The 21,369-nt window shown below is 49.9% G+C and overlaps 1 protein-coding gene across 2 annotated transcripts in view; it reads left to right on the forward strand.

The window, feature by feature from the left end:
- The window catches only part of LOC122381164 (cytokine receptor-like), a 90,320-nt gene that overhangs the window by 37,014 nt on the left and 31,937 nt on the right, over positions 1–21,369 (forward strand). For both annotated transcript variants that reach the window (XM_043365020.1, XM_043365021.1), the window contains exons 3-5: positions 13,052–13,239; positions 13,577–13,721; positions 16,021–16,153. In XM_043365020.1, coding sequence (XP_043220955.1) covers positions 13,052–13,239; positions 13,577–13,721; positions 16,021–16,153 — 466 coding nt within the window. The remainder of the gene's footprint in view (positions 1–13,051; positions 13,240–13,576; positions 13,722–16,020; positions 16,154–21,369) is intronic.

Here is a 21,369-nt window from a genome sequence, read left to right on the forward strand (position 1 = left end):
ATATGAGGAAGTCGTTTAAAAAGCATCTTATTTCTAACGAATTTATTATTATGGCCACTTTTACAGGACGTCTATAGAGCTTTGACTTTTACATTTCTTCCTCGTTCAGGAGAAACGTTTTAACCCTCACCGGACCTTCAGGTTTTCTGAATACCGAGGGGGCGTTGGGGGTTGGAAGTGAGGAAACAACCCCCTTCGCCGATTCGCCCCTAATTGAGCTAGAGCCTCACGAAAGAAACGATCGTGTGCGTCGTTACGAAATGCAGCGATTGGTCTCCGATTTAAGGACCAGGGTCAGCCAATGACTTCGGAAGTCAGGTCAAGTGGCCCAAGGCACAGGTTCGGTTTTTGGTAAATAACTTCGTTAAAAATGATCGCAGATCCGCGATTTTAGCAGCATCGTGTTTGTCTAGCTCAGGCGTGTCGAATGGTATACTTTTTCTTTGGGTGAGATCAACTTAACCCTCGCCCGTATAGAGGGAGGGGGTCGAACGGACCCCCTCCCTCGGTTTTTCGCGAATAACTCGCGTAAAAAGCGACCGATCGTGACGAAACGTTCAGTACCCTCGCGTTAATCAATTTTACACCCACCCTGAAATTGTCATGACCTTGACCTTAATGACCTTTGACCTACGACCTACTTTTCGAGACCATGTTTGGCCGGAATCGCGATTCGGCGTATGTCGGCTCGCATTAGCGGCGCGTTTGCAGTCTTTTCGTGGTTTTAAGCGTTCAAACATGGGATATGATGTTGCTTCCATGCATTAGGGTGGGTGTCAAGGTCACCGGAAAGCCAGGTCAGGTCATTGACCTTTGATGACCTCGGTTCACTTTTTCGAGTTTTACATGTTTCTAGGCCAGTTTTAGGAGCTGAATTCGAATTTAGCAGCCATATGAACATTTACGAAGTAGTTTTGGTGCCCTCGTAACATGTTGCGAAACTGTCAGAGGCGGTTGCCACCTACTATTACCCTTACTGGTTGACCTGACCTGACCTGACCTGACCCGACCTGGCCTAAATGCATGAAGACATCATCTGTGAATTGTGATCAAAACTAACATGATATTCGTGATCAGCACCCCGAAAACCCCATAGCAGCCACGCTTTACGACTTTCTAACAGGTCCCGATTTTCCCGACTTTTGGGTCATTGACCTGACCTGGAAAGTCAACCGATGTCCTAGGACCTTAAAATTGGTTATCATCGACTTCCTCTCGTCACGGCCAACACGCTCGTTTTTTTCCGCGAAGCTCTAGCTCGATCAGGGGCGAAACGGCAAGGGGGGACCAACGGACCCCCCCCCCTTATACGTTTGCGGCTGGAAAAACACCAATACGGGCGAGAGTTAAGGTGTTAACCTCGGGTCAAGGTCAGGTCACAGCCTGTCAGGTCACGAAGCTGGTCAAAGGAGGTCATATTGCATATCAATCGATTCGGCAGGTCTTTTCATGTCCATTCTTTATCGACTCGGTAGCTTTAGTTGATCGGGAGTTATTGACGAAAAACTGATAGCCTTAGTTACGTGATAAATGACGTCACGCAAGATCAACAAAGCAAAATTGAAGCATCAGACCTTGCAGGGAGCGCATGAAATCACGATTCCGTGTGCTTGAGAATTTGAGATAGTTGTATATCATTTCCGGACCAAACTAGCAATTTCCATATTCCCCCTCCCCTGAATGGTGAGAGACCGACCTGATCTCCGGCGACCCTTCAGAAAATCCGAGATATACATTTATACAAGTTGTGAGACCTCTCGATCACACCATAAGATCCTGTAAGTTTCATCTCCCTATGAAAGCTCTGCACTGAGGGTGTTGCGAAATTGGAACATTTTAGGACTGTGCACACAGTCCTAAAATGTTCATTTTAGGACAGTTTAGGACAGTTTCACACAGTTCATTTTAGGACTGCTCATTTATGACGTCATAGATCAGTGACCTGACTTGACTTAAAAATGCGGTTGGCGTAAAAAAATCCGACTTATCAAATCCCGACTTTAAAAAAATCGACTTATAATCCGGTTAATCAAATCCCGACCATGTTTTTACCTGGCCATTAATGTTCTAGCCTTACAGGTGATTGTTTGAACGCAGAAGATGCTGAATCTTGGTTAACCCCATACTTATCGTATGATAAAGAACGTCAGTGTTAGAAAGTTAATTAACAATTTTATTTAGGATAGTTTAATTCAAGTGGGTATAATCCGACTTGACAATTTACTAGGAGGGTTTTGCAGCGCTATTAGTTCGGCATGTAATTATAAATCATTGCTAATTTCGATCCGGATATCGTTATTCAATGCTGGCCTTTGCGTCCTCAGAAAAGTTGCTTATAGTCATGAAGGCTTGCATTGACCCATACTTTCCATTTTTTCAGCACCATTATTCGCCGTAGTTGACCAGGTGTTTTTCTTCAGCTCTCCCCTGAATCCTTTGGCTTAGACCTGGCGCATCACACGTGCATCGCAAGACGCACCTACCACACACAAGTTCATGATCCCCACGAACCCACATCAGCGTCCGTTCGCTTGGTGTGTGACCCCTTGACCTTTGGCCGCGACAACTGCCAGCTTGCTGGAGCACCCCTCCCTACACCCGCTGCCCCGCCCGCTCCCCTCCCTCTCCCCCCCCCCCCGGGGTCGTGTCACGAAGGTTCGGGCTTACGCTACTACCGGCCGCTGCGCAGCTGTCACCTATAGCGCTTGGGAATGTGTGGTCTGGTGCGGATTCAGCCAACTACCGGCTCGCGACACCAGCGCCACGTAGTGGCGACGGTACATTCTTTTTAGACATACTGTACGCCATCGGCCGTGGCCGTCTCAAAATGGCCGCGTCCACGGCTTCGTGACACATAGTTTACTGGGCATCTACCTATGACTTATAAGTCATTATAAATCATTGCATAATCAATACATAAATGTAAGCTGCAGTTTCTCTACTGCAATAATTCAAACTACCTATATGTAAGTGAGGGTCGAGGGATGATAAGATGCATAGAAATGCAATGAAAAGCGTTGCAAAAGTTTACGCAGCAGGAACTTTGAAAAAGATCTTCATGCTCTAAATGTCTGACCGTTATGTTTGCGATCTTACTCTTCTGACGGTGACACATTTTCTGTCTCCGCGACTTCTTACTCTGATGAAAGCCAGCTTTGGCTGCACATGACGCACTAGCAGCCCTCTCAGGGACCGTTAGCTGGCGCTCTGCTGGACTTTGATAAACATCCGGACAGCGAAATACCACTGACATTGAGCTCGGCAGAGATGCAGCTCTTCGATTGGTTATCTTGTATGGGTGTGTAGCCGACAGGGATTAGTAAGGGATCGTAAAACGACAGTTCGCGCAATCTTCAGTGGTTTGGTGGTCATAGGATTTGCTTGTTTGTCTGCCTGCCTGCCTGCCTGCCTGCCTGTCTGTCTGTCTGTCTGTCTGTCTGTCTGTCTGTCTGTCTGTCTGTCTGTCTGTCTGTCTGTCGGTCAGTTTGTGTATGGCCGCTTTGGCCGGCCGCTCGTGGTCGTCCGCTTCTCAGTACGTCTGTCCAGTGCCTGCCGATTGTCCATTTGTATATCCATCCTTCTTGGCCTGTCGTAAAGCCAACAGTGGCTTTCGCCACTGAGCCGGCGCGGCGAGGCGTTATTATCCCCGATCCATCGACCTCAATTAAGGCGGCCACACACCTGTATCGGGGCTCCACGGTCCGTCTCATGTGCCAGGGCACACACATCCACATGTGCGACCAGTTGTCACCAGCTTTGGCGCTTTTTAGAACGTTCCGTGAATGCATATGCCAAGCCAGAAAAATACAGGGTTTTCAGGCAGTGATCTGAGGCACCGAAATTAACTTGCTTACGTAATGCATCGATAATGCTGTGATAAAATGAATGAAATGGAACAGAAATGTTCCTAGGATCCACCATAGAGCGTCCTCCTATCAGGGCACCCGTCAAGGCGTCCTCTTGGTCTTCACGATGTGGTCTGATCGGGGACAGAGATATAAGTACAATACTAATCAGTAAATCAATAAAACACATTCGTCCTTAGTTCCCCGGACTGCTGGCTACACAGCTGCGTTCAGTATACGCTGATGTGGAAGTGCGTAGGCGCCGATTTGAGTGACGTGATGATGCCCTATATTCTCTTGCCACTTGTGTGGAGTGTTTGTGTGTGTGTGTCATGTGTGTGTGTGTGTTCCTGAAAGACAGGCTCGGCCTGTGGAGTAATAACCGCCCTTAGTTGAACGGGAACTCGAATATTGGGATTTTCCAAAGACGCTCTACATAGTGTTTTTACCGACATTATAAGACTGGTCCTTTTTTTAAATAACGTCAATCCGTTTTTACGCTTTATACATACATATATAGTTCAGAGGCAAGTTTTACCAAAAAATACCAGCCGGCCGCCGAAATAAAATATCCAGCCGAAAAAATAGACGCCACACAGCCACGAGTTTCACCAACAAAAAATTCCAGCCGACTTCGGACGGAAATTATTTGTCGCCGGTAGTCAGCTGATATTCTGTTACGATATCAAATTACGATATGTCAAGGAGGTTAATAAATCATTTAAAGCATGTTTTCAATCAAATTGAAGCGTGATTTCTAATGAAAATGCTACATACATTTCGAAATATTATAATCGTAAATTATTACATTATTTTCAAGAGTAATAACAACAAAGTAGAGCATTATAAACTTTCATATCTATATTAACATTCTGGTGCCCAGCAAAAGCCAATACAATATAAAACTACCAAATTGTAAACGTAGGCACGTCATTCATAAAGGTGACGTAAGGAAGCTTGCATTTAAGGCAAATTTAAGATGGATCTTTTTCCCTGTCAGCCTATTATATTAATTTTTACAATACCTTCAACTTGTTATGTACCTTTTTGTCTGTTTTTAGTCGCACCTTGTAGAAAATCATCGTGTAGACCGAGAACGCAATGTGTGGACCTCCACCTATGAGGTGGGGACTAGATGGGACCACTCCAGTGGCAGCGGAACACCTTTAATTAAGGGGGCACTGCCGACTTTTGGTCCCATTCTTTCCATGCAACGCCCATAGGGCTTATATTAAAATGTCAAGATCAAAGGGGGGCACGGTGCCCCGGTGCCCTACCCGTTCCGCCGCCTATGAGTCCCGCTCCCGACAGATCCGGGAGCCGCACCTCTTTCCTAGCTTTCAAAAGAGCGGCAAAGAAGCGGTCAACATTGCTCCCAGAGACGCCACCTGAAGCTGGACGGACGACGGACAGTTCCGCAGCCGAGCGATTGAACTGCGGTGCTACGAGGCGGCTTCGCGTGCACTGCATTAGCACCTTCTAGCGGGAGTAAGAGGGCTAACGAACTCGCCAAGGCCTATATAAAGCATTGTGCCAAGGCGAGTGTCTTACCTTAGGAAAATACCTACCCAGATTAACTGCTGCACCGCGGTCATTGCAGGGCTGAGGGTGGTCGCTCGCTCCGCTTCGGCGAGGTGGATGTCAGACTGCCCGGCTAGGTGGTTTTAGCCGATATGCAGGCTCCGTTTGCCGGGCCCGGTCGGGAAGAAGGAACGCCACACAGCAAAGAATATTCGCTCCGGGCCCGCTACACTGGTCCAGCTCGTAAGTCGTAACAAATTAACAATACCTGCGCTAGCGTCGTCGACCGTCGTTCGACTGCGCCCAGTACCGCTCAGTGGAGAGTCCTGCCGAACTCCTCCGCGTGTGCCGAGATCATTCGTAGCGCGCGGACACAATCGTCCGACGGAGACCGCTCTGCATTATGATCGGGTGGTGACCACCTTGGTCGCCGGCTTTCACACCCAGCCGAGCCGTCTGGCTACGCCCCAAATGATCGTCTAAGCCTTTCGATTGGTTTGTAACTCTGGTCTAATATCGAAATATTTGGGAGTTAGGACATGTTAAATCCGTGTTCATGAACAAATATACATTATGCAACTAAAACGCTTTACTTACTTTAACTTTTCTAGGCTGATGACAAGGCATACACCTATTCATTGCAATATTTCTAAAATGTAAATAAATCATGAGCAATTGGCATAAAAAACAACAGCGATCCACTAGAAGCTAGTGTGGAAATCCACTGACGTAGGTCGCCTCGTACTGGCGCAGCTCGTAGCTCGTCCAGCAGCGCCAGCGTCTCCCGCACCAAGCCGCCCGCCTTGCCCGCCTGCACCATCAGCCGCTGGAAATGGCTGCGCTGCCGCTCCAACATTAGCTTGACCGCCTGGCCGGCCCGGCAGATGCGCGCCGTCCGACGCACGCAGTGTACGTCTTCAACAGCGCCGGGATGTCGTACGACACGACCGCGTCCACGGCGTCCACGTCAATACCGCGCGCTATAGCCTCGAGCACACCAGCGCGGCCATCTCACCTAGCGCGCGCCGCCGCCGGCACGCCGGCACTAACCCACAGAACTCAGTCACGCGCGCGCCCAGCACAGACAGCGGTAGCCCCAGCTGGTGCGCCACCTCGTTCCAGTTGACCAACACGAGCGAGCGTCGCCAGTCGGGCTGTCGGAGCAAATGGGGCATCACCAGCGGCTTCAGCGGCTGCGGCGCCACCACGTTGAACGACTCGCTCAGCTCGGCCGGCGTGGTGAACCTGCCGACGAACTAACCGGGCAGTGCGACGGCGGCGGCCGCCGTGCCAGCCGCCAGCAGTCGCGGCTGGAACAGCGACATTCGCTCCAGCTTCTCCGGCCTCCGGGTTCTGTGACAGGGTGGCCAAGAACGGCAGCTTCTGCAGCGGCAGGTGAGGCGCGCAGACGGCGGCGGCCGTCAGCCGGCCGGCGATGCAGGGCGGCGGGCCGTGGCCGCCGCCACCCGCTCCACCGCTTTCAGCCACCCCGTCTCGGCCATCTCGATCACCCGGTCGGCTTCGTCGATCACCAGGTAGCGCAGGTGCGCTAGCGAGAAGCCCTCGGCGCTGGTTATGTGATCCATCAGCCAGCCGGGAGTGCTCACCACGATCAGCCAGGGAGACCGGGCCGCGCGGCCCCACCGCCACCAGTTGGCGCCCCCTCGTGCCACTGTGTCTCCACCAAGCAGCCGGACGCAGAGCGGCGTGTCGGCGTCGTACTGGCGGAACACGGCGGGCACCTGAGTGGGCAGCGCCTGTGTGGGTAGCACAGCTAGCGCGCGCACTCGGCGGCCGGCGCCGCGCCTGCACTACCGGCAGCACAAACGCCAGCGTCGTACCGCGGCCGGCCGGCGCCGAGACGCAGAGGTCGGCCGGTGGCAGCGGCGACTCTGTGGCCGCCAGCAGCTCGGGCAGCACGGTCGGTCACCTGCACCAGGAACACCTGTTCGATGCCCTCGGCGGCCAGCCGGGCGCGCAGCTCGGGGCAGAGCGCCGGCAGATTGGCCGGCGCCGGCCGCCGGTCGCCAATCGGCTGCGGGTGCGCCAGCCAGTCGGGCAGCGCACGCGGTGCACGGCCTGTCGGCTCGAGCGCTCCACCTCGTCCAGCACGGTGAAATCGTCAGCGGCGGCGTCTCCGTCCGACTCGGAGGTGTCCTCACTGTCGTTATTGGCGACGGCGGCTGCCGCTGTGCGCTCAGTCGGCCATCACAGCAACACTCGCCGATGATTAGCGTCATCGAAACCGTCGGACGACGGTGGATTCACCACCGTTTTTGCAGCAGAGACTGGAAAAACCTCAGCAATAAACAAGGAAAGACCTCACAACATGCCACAGCCTGCAATTGTGCATATTGTCATTATATTTCTCACATGACAGAAAATATTTGTTGCTTTATTCTAGGAACTGGCATGAAAAACATAAGCTAAATCAAGCTAAGTGAATTATTATTGTATTTCAACATGAGACTGGGAAAAAATCCTTGTCACTGTCAACATGACCAGTGTAACGGACGGGCTGCTGCATGAACATTTCGGCGCATGATCTGAAAACTCTGTGTGCAGAAAGTTCAGCGCTGAGGTGAACAAATAACATTTTGGCCGCAATTTGCCTGGTGCCTCCACAATTTTCCAAAACTAACTCACAATACTTACAGCCAGTTTTAACATGATCCCTGCATGACTCAAGCATGCAAGAAACACATGCATTCAATATCAGCACAGTGCACACACAACAGTTATGGATTCATTTACACTTTACAACATTACTATTATTTTCTTTCCCTTCAATATTGGCAGCATGACTTGCTGAGTTCAGTGGCACAATCTTATGACAGCAAGTTTGTTCGGGTTCGCAACCATACAAACTTTGCACGTTTTGCTTCAAAAACAAGCCTTTATACATTTCTTTCATGATTTTCAATTTCTTTTTAAAAATTTATTGTCATTTATCTTGAAAATCTTGCCAATTCGGTGTTAGCAATGTCAATGCACCTTCCCTATTCCGCACAGCTCAAGCAAGTTCCACCCAAAAGTAGTAGTGGTATCAGTAGCTGGCGCCTTGCCATGTCAAATGTAGCTGAATATGTGAAAACAGTGACATATTTATTTAAAATCTTGAGTCCAATGAGCCTACCCTCTCTGCCTCTCCTTCCAGCATTTCTTCAAGCACCTTCAATTTTCGAAAATGACCTTCCATCATTATTTTCCACTTCCGTCCGAGCAATGAACTTGTAAGCTGACCACTAGTTAATGCTCTATCATCTTGCTGTTGGGTGCTTGTAGCAAAAAGATAATATTAAAGGAAAAAACTAACACCGCAACACCAAACACCCGTCTTGTTGGTTTCTTTTGGTCCTGCCTGGTGACAAAGGCTCTTTCTTTACGCAATATCATCAGTATTCCTCTTCTAATCTTGAAGCCCAGATGCTTTACAAATTGGCTATGAATGATACTAAATTATTATATCAACTGAGAAGCGCAAATCACGATAGTTCGCAACAAATGAGGCCAATTATTCCAACACGACATCAAAAAAATAGACGGGGTCGCCTGTCTATTTTTTGGGCTGTTTTTCTACATATAATGGCGCAGATAAACACTCCATTAATGCCGCATTTGCCGTTGGTGAAACTCGTTGGCTATTTTTCTGGCTGATACTTTTTCACGCCGGCGGATGTTTTTTCGCCTGGTTGGTGAAACTCGTCGGCTGGTTTTTGACAGAAAAATTGCGCCGGGCTGCTATTTTTCTGTTGGTAAAACTGGCCTCAGTTTTATTTTCTAGATGACCACAGAATACGTTGACTACATTAGTGTATGTTTTTATTTTTATCATTTGTTCTGTTTTACTTTTGTTTCTGTCGATGAGCCACTGATGTCTGTGTGAGCTTTATCTGGGCCATGGGAGAGCTACTAAGACATCCGTGTGATGTCAATCTCCTGAGCAGCTTTCGAGCCACTTTGTGTGCCGCTCTTTAGTCAATCAGTCATTCATCCGTGACCACTGGCGGGGGAGTGAAGCGAGGACGGAAGTGGAGCGATGGAGCGGTGGTGATGGAGCGATAACGGTGGCGGTGGCGATGGCGATGGTAGCGGCGACAGCGACCTTTCGCAGTCGGCGACACTGTTCACATGTCGGTTACCGTCAGGTCACCACGCCTCCGCCGCCGCCCCACAAAATGGCCGCACGCACCGGTTTCCTGTTTCGCTTCTGTCGGGTCTGTGAACATGAGACGTTAGCGCTGCTGGGCAGTCCGCTGAGCTCGTGGCGGCCGCGGTGCCGTGTCGGTGGGCCACCACGTGTCGCACGTGGCGCTGCGCTGTGCACGTGTGCGCGGGAGGCGCCGCGGGGCTCCTGGCGGCCCGCCCACCCGACCCGCAGTGCAGCCACACCTGTGCACTCACTGGTCGAGGCGTCAGGAGGTGCCCCCCGGCTGCAGGCGGGCAGCCATTTTGTCGTCCGCCGGCCGCTGCTGACGATGATGGTCAGTTGCAGGCGCTTGATTGGCCGTAAGGGACCGGGCCGGGTCGTAAAGGGTGGATAGTTCTCAGGGAGGGGGAGCTACTGCGGTCCGCACAGTGTTATGTGGGGACTGGGGAGGCGGCCATGGCGGTTGTGTGTCTGTCCGATACAACAGAGAAGTGCGCAGTTTGTGAGATTCTGGGAGAACGGCATAATTGTCGTGCGCGTTGGATGTCTTAGCAAAACTGGTTTAACTTCAAGGCCGTCGATGAGTTTTTGCTATATTCAGTATTGAAATGTTCTAAATATGAAACGCTTCACTCATATAATTTCAGTTTACGTTAGTGTTGCCCGCTATCGGATGATACGATGCTCCTTTGAACTCAAACAAAACGATAAACTGAAACTGAAACTGAAGGCAACTCTGAGGGCACTTCATTCATCAGAGATCGGATCCGGGGTTTCGCGGAACCTGTTGCACCGAAGCGCCCACTCTGTGGCGGCCTGCAGACTGTCCCTTTGGGCGGCCCGCGGACCGCTGCGTTCACCCATGTGTGCAAACGCTCGCATGTCTTATCGGAGAGTGGTGCACCGCGCCGCGGTGATGGCGGCCAATTTTCGGATGACGGCGGATCTGGCGGGTGGTCGGGTGTCCCTCCCCTCCCCCTCACCCTGTCTGGGTATATGGGTCACTGTGTGAACCGTGTTGTTTAGATGCTAAGGGAAGGACGGTGAAAACCGAATTACAACAGTTATTGTGCTGTTTGGTTTTGGCTGAAAATGGACGTGATGAAGTTATTGCCTAGCGCGTGCTTACAGAAATGAAAAGGTGTGCTTTTTTGGCGAAAGAAAGAGGCCAGTATCATGCATTCACTTATATTGCAAAATTACCGGTCATGCATAGACGCTGACGTGATTGGGCAGGAATGAAAGTATCTTGTTCATGCGATTTAAAATGATATATTTTATATTTTAGTGCATCCAGTAACATTCATTGGCAAATAACATGTGCAAATTTACTTTTTTGACAGGCTCAGACCCAACCGATCTTATTTTCAAGGCTATATTTATCCACTGTAATTCATTTTTCCTTTGGAAGCTGTCGCCGATTTATCCGACGAGAATTTAAGCAGTCAGCACGTTGTTAGTAAGCGGCTTTCATGGGCAGCAGTGCAGCGGTACACAGTAATCTCAGCTAATCATACACGTTTTATCGGCAGTCGCCATCGCGCTAATCCGGAAACTCCGCACGGCGCCATGTCTGGCAGCGTAGCCGGCAAATTCAGCCGGTTATCTGGTCGATTAATGAAGACTGATGCCGCGTCACCGGTGTCGGCTTAGCGGACCTGGCGGGAGATCGGTCCGCGAATCAAGGACAGATGGCTGTGGTCAGGAGCAACCTCCTGTGTAACGTGTTGGTGCGGGACGGCCACACCTTGCTGTGGAGACACGGGGATTGTGTCTGTAAGTGAGAAGGTTGCTGGAATTTTTGGCTCGATCATCTTTTCCACCGAAACAGGTTTAGAAATTTGATGAAAATCTAAAAAATATCAATGCCCTCGAAGACCTGGACGTTCATCAAGCTTTATTGTCAAACGTTTTTAGCGCTGTGACTTATTATAATCCTAACTGTAGTGCTCAGAACATCTTCAGGACATGATCCAGCAATGATATAAAGTCATCCTTATACTTTGACCTCACACGGCCCAACATGAGCGCCTGATGAACAGTGAACAAGGAAGAGGGAGTGGTTAGCGAAAGAATCGTGCATTTTTCCAGTCAGCACATACACGACACAGACACAAAAATCACGTGATCACCTGGCCATCTGGAGTGCTGGTCCACGTGATCATCAAACCAGGTGGCGGCGACGTCACGTGACCACTCGGCCAGCCCCAGTCTCAAGTCATGTGACAGTCTGCAATTTGCAGACTGCGAGCAGGCCAACCGGCCAGCGCTCGAGCGACCAGCGTGACTCGAGTGTGTTTCCTTTGGTGGACCGGTGTCGCGGAAACCCACTACAGATATCGCACAATCAGGGCCCCATTGTATTCCTTGCCGACTATTTTTACGGGCGCCGACATATTTTGACTGAAGTTGGCGTGATCCCCACTTAGCGCGTGGGCCTGCACGTGTCGTTACGGGAAGCGGTCTGTCCATGAGCTCACCGGGCCGGGGCACGCCCGTTTTAATGTGAGCGTGCAAACCCTCTGGATGCCACTTGGTGAGATCAGCACTGCAAGTGTGCTGAGGAGATACGCTACAAATTGGAATATTTAGACGAATGTTTGGTTAATATTGATGCACTATATTAATGTTTTTTATAGAAAATTTTGAAGCTAAGGATTAAAGTTCAGCTATTTCAATTTAAGTTTACCTTTGCTATTGCATGAATGAACTCAGTCTCCTGCCTGCGAGTGGAATAGCTGTCCAAGCATCAGCGGCGGTCGACACTAATGCCATTGATTAGACTCGCTCCTGGAACTCCGGTGAATCGCTCATACAAGTCCGAGCAATTCTCCGAACGCTGCCAACGGGTAAAACCTCGGCAGCTATCTGAACTATCACTATATTTCGGCGTATCAGAACCGTAGTCTGCTGACAGCTGAGTTTCCAGCTCATAATAAAAGGTACAAAACGGGTCGCCAGACAACTCAGCGCCGCGACATCGTGCTCAGAAACTTTGTGCTCTGCATAGCCGCCATGTGAACTGTGAAATCTTTTCATTTTTAATCCATCTTATCACCACCGCACCTAAACGCGCGTGTGACCTCTCCAAGGCTCTTCGTCATGAAACTCTTAAGATAAGTTCACACGCTTTTTGACAAAGGAAAATATGAGCTCGCGATAAGCAGATTTTCTTGCGGCAGGTCATGGCCATTGGCCAAAGCAGCACAATCAACGAGGAAGACTGCAATACGATATCGAACACTATACGCGCTCTCATACACACCGGATATGGATCGCCTCAGTCACAGCCTTCAGTTCGCTCTGACCTAATGCAAAAACCAATAACACGACCAACGACACTGCAACTGCGGCCATCCAACCCACTGTGGCAGAGGACGATAAGGCGTCTCTAATCGTGCTGTCATTGGTCTGCCTGATCTAAGCTTCACACCGCTGATCTAGAACTGTATGATCTACGAGTACTCAGGAGTCAGGACCATTAGTTTGCTATCGTACCTCGCGTTTGACTGTCTTATTCGTTCCGTTTCCACAGAGACAGCTCCGATAGAAGTGAACACCGAGCCGAACCAAAAGTTTCGGGTGGCGTGTTACGTGGACCCCAGCCACCCTCGGACGGAGGGCCGGACTGCCGAGGATCTCTACTTCACCAGGGATTTCACCGGCGGCACGGGCGAGGCCAAACAGGCCTTCAGCGTGGTCGTGCCCGACTCCCAGGCCAAGGTCTGTGGCAGGGGTGGCGATAGCGGGGATGATAAGGTCATTTATGGTGTCATCTAGCTCTGGAGCTTTTCAGCCAGCCCTTAGACAAACCCAACTATAACTATACCAATTTATCTCATCTGGCAACTTTAAAATCTAAACCAATGACATGTTGTATGTGTCTCTGTTTCCATTGCACAAGTACCGAGTTTATGTATAATTAGGCATAGTAATTTGGCTATAATACAGTTGTTTATGTAACCGGGAATGTCCATTGCCATGCCAGCCTTCACGTATTCCCGACACTAACTCCGCTAACGTTATATAACTCTCATTCCGGAATTTTCTCTGTCGACAGAGGTACAACTCGACGACTCTGGTGATTGAGGACCGTCTGGAGACTGCCGTCCATTACACCTACTCGTGCCGTCTGAGGAGCGGTCCGGACAGCCCCGTCGGCAGGAGGGACATCACACTCTGCTCCAGCTCCGTCAATGTCGGATGTGAGTGTCACTTTCAATGTCGGCTGTGTCACTGTCAATGTCGGATGTGAGTGTCATTTTCAATGTCGGCTGTGTCACTGTCAATGTCGGATGTGAGTGTCACCGTTAAACGGAGTTACTTGTGGGTGTGACAGTACATAGCTCCACTGACACAGATTGATAGATGTGATGTGATGGATGTGATGACGATGTTGTAATGCAGAGTGTGGGCAGTATGACATTCTAAGCTCCAAATGACGCCGATTGATGGGTATATGATGTGACGACGGTGGATGTCAGTATGTGATGGTGAAGGGAAGCCGCCACAATAAGGCTGCTGGGGACGTATTCACTCGCATGGCAGCAGAGTATAGGATGATATCTCTGAACCAGGCGGGCGAATACCTGAATACCTTACCTTCTAGTTTATGGTTCCGCCTCAGGATTGGGAAACAATAATGGTATCAAAACGGATTGGTGGCGTTTGCATGGCGTTATATAACTTGCATCCACTCGAGACATGATTCCATGTTCTGAGTTGGTATAGCTGCGTGGCAATTATGTCCTTTTTGTGGGAAATTCGTTGCTCTTGCAGTAAAATGCAGTACGCTTGCCAAGAAATGCATGAGCCGTATTCCTGAAATTTTATGTCTGCAATGAGTAACGGAATGAACGTTAAAATGTTTGTTAGTCGCTGGCTTTGTCGCCTGGTAAGGAAGTAAGAGTTGTGCCAGACTTGCTCGACAGCCAGTTTGGAATTCATGACAAATGTTCTCTCGCCCATTGTCCTCCCCTGACCCGACTAACAATAGTTCGCTTCAGGTCTGTATCTGGCCTTGCATCGTGTCTAACGAAACGGTACACAGGTGGCGAATATGTTATGACTGAATAGATTTCGCCGGTATTTGGCATAACGTCACCAAGGACTGTCAATAATGTTCGGAGCTTCGTGAAGTCGTGAACGTTCGTCAGCGTCTATTTATCGCACAAATCACAGCTCCGTGATTTAACTGCTATCTTAAATGCACCTGTTCCCAATCGGAGTGGGCGGTCCATAGCTATCAGACGCAGAAATCTTATCGGGCAGACGGGACAGGGAAGTCATTACACATGCGACCTTTGAACCAAGCGGCAGAGCTCCACTGTATGGAGTGAGACGCACGTGATTCGTGTAAATCATTTGAGAAGTCATAGACCTCTGTACACGGTGGTGTACAGAGGTCTATGGTGAAGTTCAAAAGTTTGCTAATTTTTGCGGGCTTATCCAGAAGTGCCAGCTGTCATGGTGAAGCAACGCGTTATATAACCGAACCATGTTCGGAACTTTTATTTCGGGACTGATCACGGCAATATTTAAAGATTTGAAACATGCCTAAAATAATTTATTGCAATAGTGTGGCAAGTAAAAATTGACGTCTTAAAAATCCCTCATCGTTCAGCGCAGGTTCGCCGAGCGAATGACCTCAACAAAACGAATGGGCTTATGCTTACAAGCTTTAGCAGAAGCTAACTACTACCGAAAATATGATCTTGTTGAGTCAATTATGGATTTAAACGTAAAAGAGTTAACTGTAAGCCTAGGTCAAAATCCCTCAGGTCGGCATTCTACATGCTCAATGACTGAGCCGGCTAAGTCCTTTACAACAATGCAGCGGACAGCCGTACCATTGGTTTTGTTCTCGCGAGCAGTGTCAGATAGAGTTCCCTGTGTAGACCGGCCGGCGGGACCGCTGCCCCGCGCAGTACCCCACTGGTGTCGCCATGCCAAGGTCACTCTGCCGCCGCCGCCGCCACCGCCGCTACTGCCGGACCCGACGGGCCGGACGGGCCGCCGTCGGAAAACCGGTTTGGAAAGTCGCCGCCGTGATGAAATTGTGTCACGTCCGAAATGGAGAGATGTTTGGGAGGAATGAGCGAAAAATTGTGAGATGTTTCTCTGACAGTGGCTCAGGCTGTGAGAGGAGTTTTCTTGATCCTCGTTGTGCCACCGAATCATGTCTTGTTGCAAGAGGACTTACAGCACGTTGGACGAATTACATGGTCTAGCGTCACATCTCTGGGATGCTCGATTGATTTGATTTGTTTTCCCACTGGTCTCTGGTGTTGACACGATATGTCTGTGCTGACATGCCGTTCAGTCTGCACGGTGCTTGCGTCATGCATGGTCCGCCAAAACACCTTGGCCATGGCATATCCTTCCATCATGTACCGGTATAATCCGCTGCATGCCACCGACTCCGCAGACCACGCCGTGGGGAGGTTTGGGGCTATTTGACACTGTGATGTCTGCATCCGTCTGACACTTCTGTCTGCCCACCAGATCCTCCGCTCGATGTGAAGAACTTCAGCTGCATCGTCAACAACTGGAACAACATCACCTGCAAGTGGAAGCTGCAGTACAACGCCATCAAGTCACAGTACCAGCTGCAGTACTTGCTGAAACCGTCCTATGGGTGAGTGTTGAGCCAGCTATCTTACTTTTCATTGAAACTCAGTAATCCTTATCACTTTTTTTCGAAGTACTCTTTCCCAAATCACCTGCATTTTCTCATCAAAAATTCACCGTAGTTAGCTATAGAATAAGTGGTGCTGCATTTGCTGATGCATGGAAGGCGGTGATGAAACATATATGTATGATATAAACACAGTGTGGCTCATCTAAGAATTTGAAAAAAGAAACTGGTATGGGGAATGAGTAAAAATGAAATTGTTATTCTTCTCGACATCTTACGAAAGCACATTTTTAACGCATTGGATAGAAAATGAAATGTGTCTGATGAATATCCTTTTTGCCAGCACTTCAGTCATTCCGAAAGAGACTGCAGTTTTGTTCTGTGGCGCTCTATTTAGACACGTGGCGGGCAAATATGCCTTGTTGTGTGCCGATGAGCCTCCGGACGCCCGGGCCGGGACTCTGAGAGGGAGAGCCGGCTCTGTTGTGTGCAGGATCAGCTCCATCTGTGTCAGTAGTAATCGGTAGGCGGCCGCGGCCAGTCCCACCCTGCAGACATACCGCCGATGGATGGTGGCTGCCCCTGCCACTGCCCCTCGGCCAGTCCCACCCTGCAGGCCCTCAGCCGATGGATGGTGGCTGCCTCGGCCGGCCATTTCGGAGATGAGCTGGACCCTCTGGGTGTGGTTAGCGCCCCCCGCTGACCAGCGTCTCGCCCTCCAGACACCCGGCATTGCCCGGGACGCCGTTTGTTAAAATATTCGCTCGTGTCCGGGCATAAATTGCTGAGACGGCTCAGATGCAGTTTAACTTTGTGTAATGCTCCCCGCGAGGCCGGGAAGATTGGTAGCTGGGGTCGTTCTCTGCACGGTCACGGGGGATTGGTATACCTGGAGGCGGTAACCACTCGGCGCTCACGTCAGGTGTATTAGACCAGCTTGAAATGGTACCCTTCTTTTGGAATGAGAGACAAAATATTTCTAATTGACCCGGTCCCTAAACCTTTCGTCTTTAGCCAACCCTCCTAGCCACCGTTTCATCCATAGGATTCCTTCACTGTGCAAGCACCTGTCGATGAAACGTTGTGACCCTTATCATGGTATCACTGTAAAGGGCGGATGTACGGCAGCCGTCACCCCCTAAACGGGTCACGGCTCGACCCATTGGGAGTGGGGGGGGGGGGGGTGGTCCACTGTTCACTGTCCGCGAGCTGTCAGTGCCCGGAGCTCACGACCCGTTAACTGCGGTGGCACGTTTGCGGCTAACCTGATGGTCGATTTCGCGCCGCCCGCTCCGCCCAAATCACCCTAATTGGATTTGACAACGAGTGCGAAAATAGGCTAACGTCACGATTCCGATGTGATGCTGCCATTTAGCTTTGTGCTGCAGGCTATATCTCACGATAAAATCAATTATCAAGGGATTCCGTGAGAGGAAAACTGGGAACAATTCCTATGTTTTAATATGATCACTGCGGCGAACATGATACAAATCAACCCTAAAGTAAAGGCATTTTTCAATATATAGCCTAGCCAGGGCTGCCGTTGCATCACGTGATGAAGATCATTTTGATGTACCTATCTTGTTGCGATTCATCAATTTCGAACACTTAAAGACAACCATCCGGAATACCTTGTTCCTTATTTGAGTGCAAGCCGACTCTTTTTATATTTACCTCAATTTAATTGTTTTTCTAAACTAATTGTTTGATCCTGATTTGTAGGCATTTTTCCAGACGAATGCCTAGGTAGTCCAGCGAGTTTTTCCTCTAACACCTCCAAAGCGGTCTGACATGCTGCTTTCTGACGCGTTTTTATTCCAATTAATCCATTGTCGTAAAAGTTTTTGCCGCTCTTTTTTACGCCTTAGCCTCGACTGAGACCGACGACACTGCTTACATAAGTGCTTCCTTGCCGTAGCTGAGATGTCCGATCTCTGATGTTTGCATCAATCGCCGGTTGTCAGTGATGTTTGACCTCCCGCGGAGTGAACCCTTTGGAGGCGGACTCGCCAGGTCACCCAACGAAAGGCTCGTGTCAGTGGCGGGCCGGATCCGAGTCTTGTTGAGGCCACTCGTCTTTGACGTCGTGACAAAAGGCTACTCATGCCCTCTGACACTAGTGTTGCAGCTAGACAGCTTCTATGACTGCACCAGTCATCGTCCCGTCCCGTCTAGACCAGCTCTGGTCCGGGTGACAGTTGGCGCTGACAGTCGGTGACAGTCGCTGCGGTCACGACCCGTCATTCTGGGCTGCACGGCCGCTGTCCGGTCGTCGGGACACAGAGTCCAACTCCGGACACCTGGTCCTGTTACAGAGGTGTGCCCGACCGACCACGCTGTCCAAAGACGGCCGCCAAACAGCGAAAAATAGCCCCGGCTGGCCGGTTTTCAAATTGACCTCAGAGACTCGCTGGTGAGACTCTTGGGACCGGAGGAGCCACCCAATTTCGTGCGCGGATTGGGGTGTATTTGTGGTTTGCTGTAGCGTTGGACATGTCTAGCTTTCCTGTTTCGGGCTGGGCTTATCGGATCGTTACTGTGGGATTTCTTGTGACCTATAAACGAGATCCAATATTTTTTTATGTAATTCACCCAAGAAATTGGCACCTTTAACTTCCACTACCGATTGGTAATAGTTGAAAAAAAATTGCAAAACAGCAAAAATATTGTATCTAATTGCACCAATATAATCCTACAGCTTTCACTTCAGCGAGTTGGGCGTCCTGCACTGTCTCCTAGCATGCATTAAGCAGGTCCCTACCGCCTCGAAACAATGGGGTCAGAAATCAATAATGTATTTGAAACCAGCTCCAACTACTCGAAACAAAGCACGATTGACACCATTGAGCGTTTGAACCATAATCTGAACGTTTGAAGCCGTGAAAATCGCCGACTTCCTGGAAGCAATTGGCGAAACAGTCCCCAGCTCTTCAGATAGCATGCAAATCATTCTACCGAGAGATCGGAGCTAATAACACGCGGCCTGAACTTGAAATTGACGTCTTTTCTGTAGAGCACGGCACGTCCAGTTTCGACTTCAGAAACCGAAACGACGGCCTCTGCCGCTGCTGTTCACCAGCCTCAGACCTGAACACGTGCTGAAGAGCTGTAGGTCAAGTGTAAAACGCTCACCACAACGTTGAGCTGATATACACCAGTGTGCCATGGGTGCTGGGTAATGAGCGGCTTCAGGCGCGGCAGCTTGGTGTCTCTGCAGTGCCATGCAGGCAACTCCTCGAATGAATTTCGGTGCGCAGTTGTACTATTCACGGAGCCAAATGGCGTCCAAGTTCCGAGGATTTCTTTCATGGTGTCGTCGCGGAGCCTCCCCTTTCTGAGAATGTGATCGCCCACGCGCACATTCCGGCAACCATTACGTGGGTCAATTTTCTCGCAGAGCTTCTTCAGGCTTCAGCGATTTGTTTATCGGTATTGTGGCTGTCTGGTTAATTGATAGTTACTTGTTTCTGAATCCATCCGATATGTGAGGTTGGTATGTGCTCAGTCTGACGACTGAGGAGCACTTCTTGCGGCCGAGCCTGCCTGCTGGCCCGCCACCAAGCCGCGTTAAAAACGCAAACCGGTGTGACAGGGTGACCGCGGAGCCGTGAGCAGTCAGGCGCTCAGCATTTTCGGCGATGTCCAGGCGACATTGTTGCAGGTCTATTTTTATCCAGCTATCTCGCAGGCTATCATGATTGCTCACGGGACTTTTGAAAGCGACCTAGCCGTGCAGCGGCGCCGAGAGCCGTTGCCAGATTTTCGCCCGATTCTGTCTGGGTGCACCGTAAATGTCTGCATCTACGAGTACGATACGAATAGAAAAGTGTTGACAATTCAGGTGGCCTGTGTCTTCCATGAACGGATTTCAATTATAGATGAAGACTCATAGTCTACAGCGTGGCAGCACATATACGTTATCACTGATTCTCAGTCGCCCTCCCTGTACCGTTAGCATACTAACGGCAGGTGCTGTTAATTGGCATGTGAGACATCCACTCCAAGTTTTAGTGAACACTAGATGATTGCTGTTAGTAATCCCAGAGAGGTTAGTTAGTAATCCCAGAGAGGTTAATTAAGGAATGTCAGTGTGACCGTGTGATAGGCTCATATTCGAAGATGTTTCACTTGCAGGAATCTGTTATATAACTTTGCTTTAACCAGCTCAAAAGCTATAGGTTTATATGCTATTTCTGAAAAATTGATTCGCAGGATGATTAACTGTTACTCCATATGCCATGATTATATATATATTTAACCTCATATCAGTAGCATCAGTCCTAAACGAAAACTGATGCTGCATTTTACTTTCTGAACCCACAAATCACGTGCTCGAAGTTGTGGTTTCACAGCATGTGGTTGTGGAAGCCTCACGCCAAGCTGGTCTCACCCATTGTTAGACTGTCATTTTCGTGTAAATGTGGCCTTGTGCATCACATCACTGAAAATTCGGAACCGGCTTGTTGGTCTGTCGGACAGCGAGGTCCGCATTTCTGGCGTCTGGGTAGCTCGAGTGAAGCGGTCCGCGCCGTCCGTCGGACCGAGTGGCTCCGGCTCTCTGACGGTGCCGACGTCGGACAGCGGCCAGTCGCCGGGTCGTGGCCCCCTGTCGACATCGATCGGTTCTGTCCGCCGGCAGCGGGCCTGTCGGGAGTGGCAGCGGGTCTGGTGGAGGTAGCAGAGGGTCTGTTAGGACAGGCAGAGGGGCTGTCCGGAGTGGCTGTTAGCCCTCGCCGGCACAGGGGGGGGGGATGTTGATGCAACCCCCCTAAGGTTTTTCGCGAATAACTCGCGTAAAAAGCGGTTGATCGGGCAACAAAACTTTCAGTACGTTCGCATTGATCAATTTTACACCTACCCTGAAAATTTTATGACCCTGACCCAAATGACCTTTGACCTGTGACCTCTTTTCCGAGACCATGTTTGGCCGGAATCGCGATTCGGCGTATGTCGGCTCGCATTAGCCGCGGGTTTGCAAGTTTTTCGTGGTTTCAAACGTTCAAACATGTGAGTTGATGTTGCTCCCATGCATTAGGATGGGTGTTAAGGTCACCTGAAGGTCAGGTCAGGTCATTGACCTTTGGTGACCTCGGCTCACTTTTTCGTGTTTTACATGTTTCTAGGCTAGTTTTTGGAGCTGAATTCGAATTTAGCAACCAATTGAACATTTACGAAGTAGTTTTGCTGCCTTCGTAACATGTTACGAAGCTGTCAGA

This window comes from Amphibalanus amphitrite, unplaced genomic scaffold (assembly GCF_019059575.1).
Source record: "Amphibalanus amphitrite isolate SeventyFive unplaced genomic scaffold, NRLGWU_Aamphi_draft 000115F_arrow, whole genome shotgun sequence".
Lineage (NCBI taxonomy): Eukaryota > Metazoa > Arthropoda > Thecostraca > Balanomorpha > Balanidae > Amphibalanus > Amphibalanus amphitrite.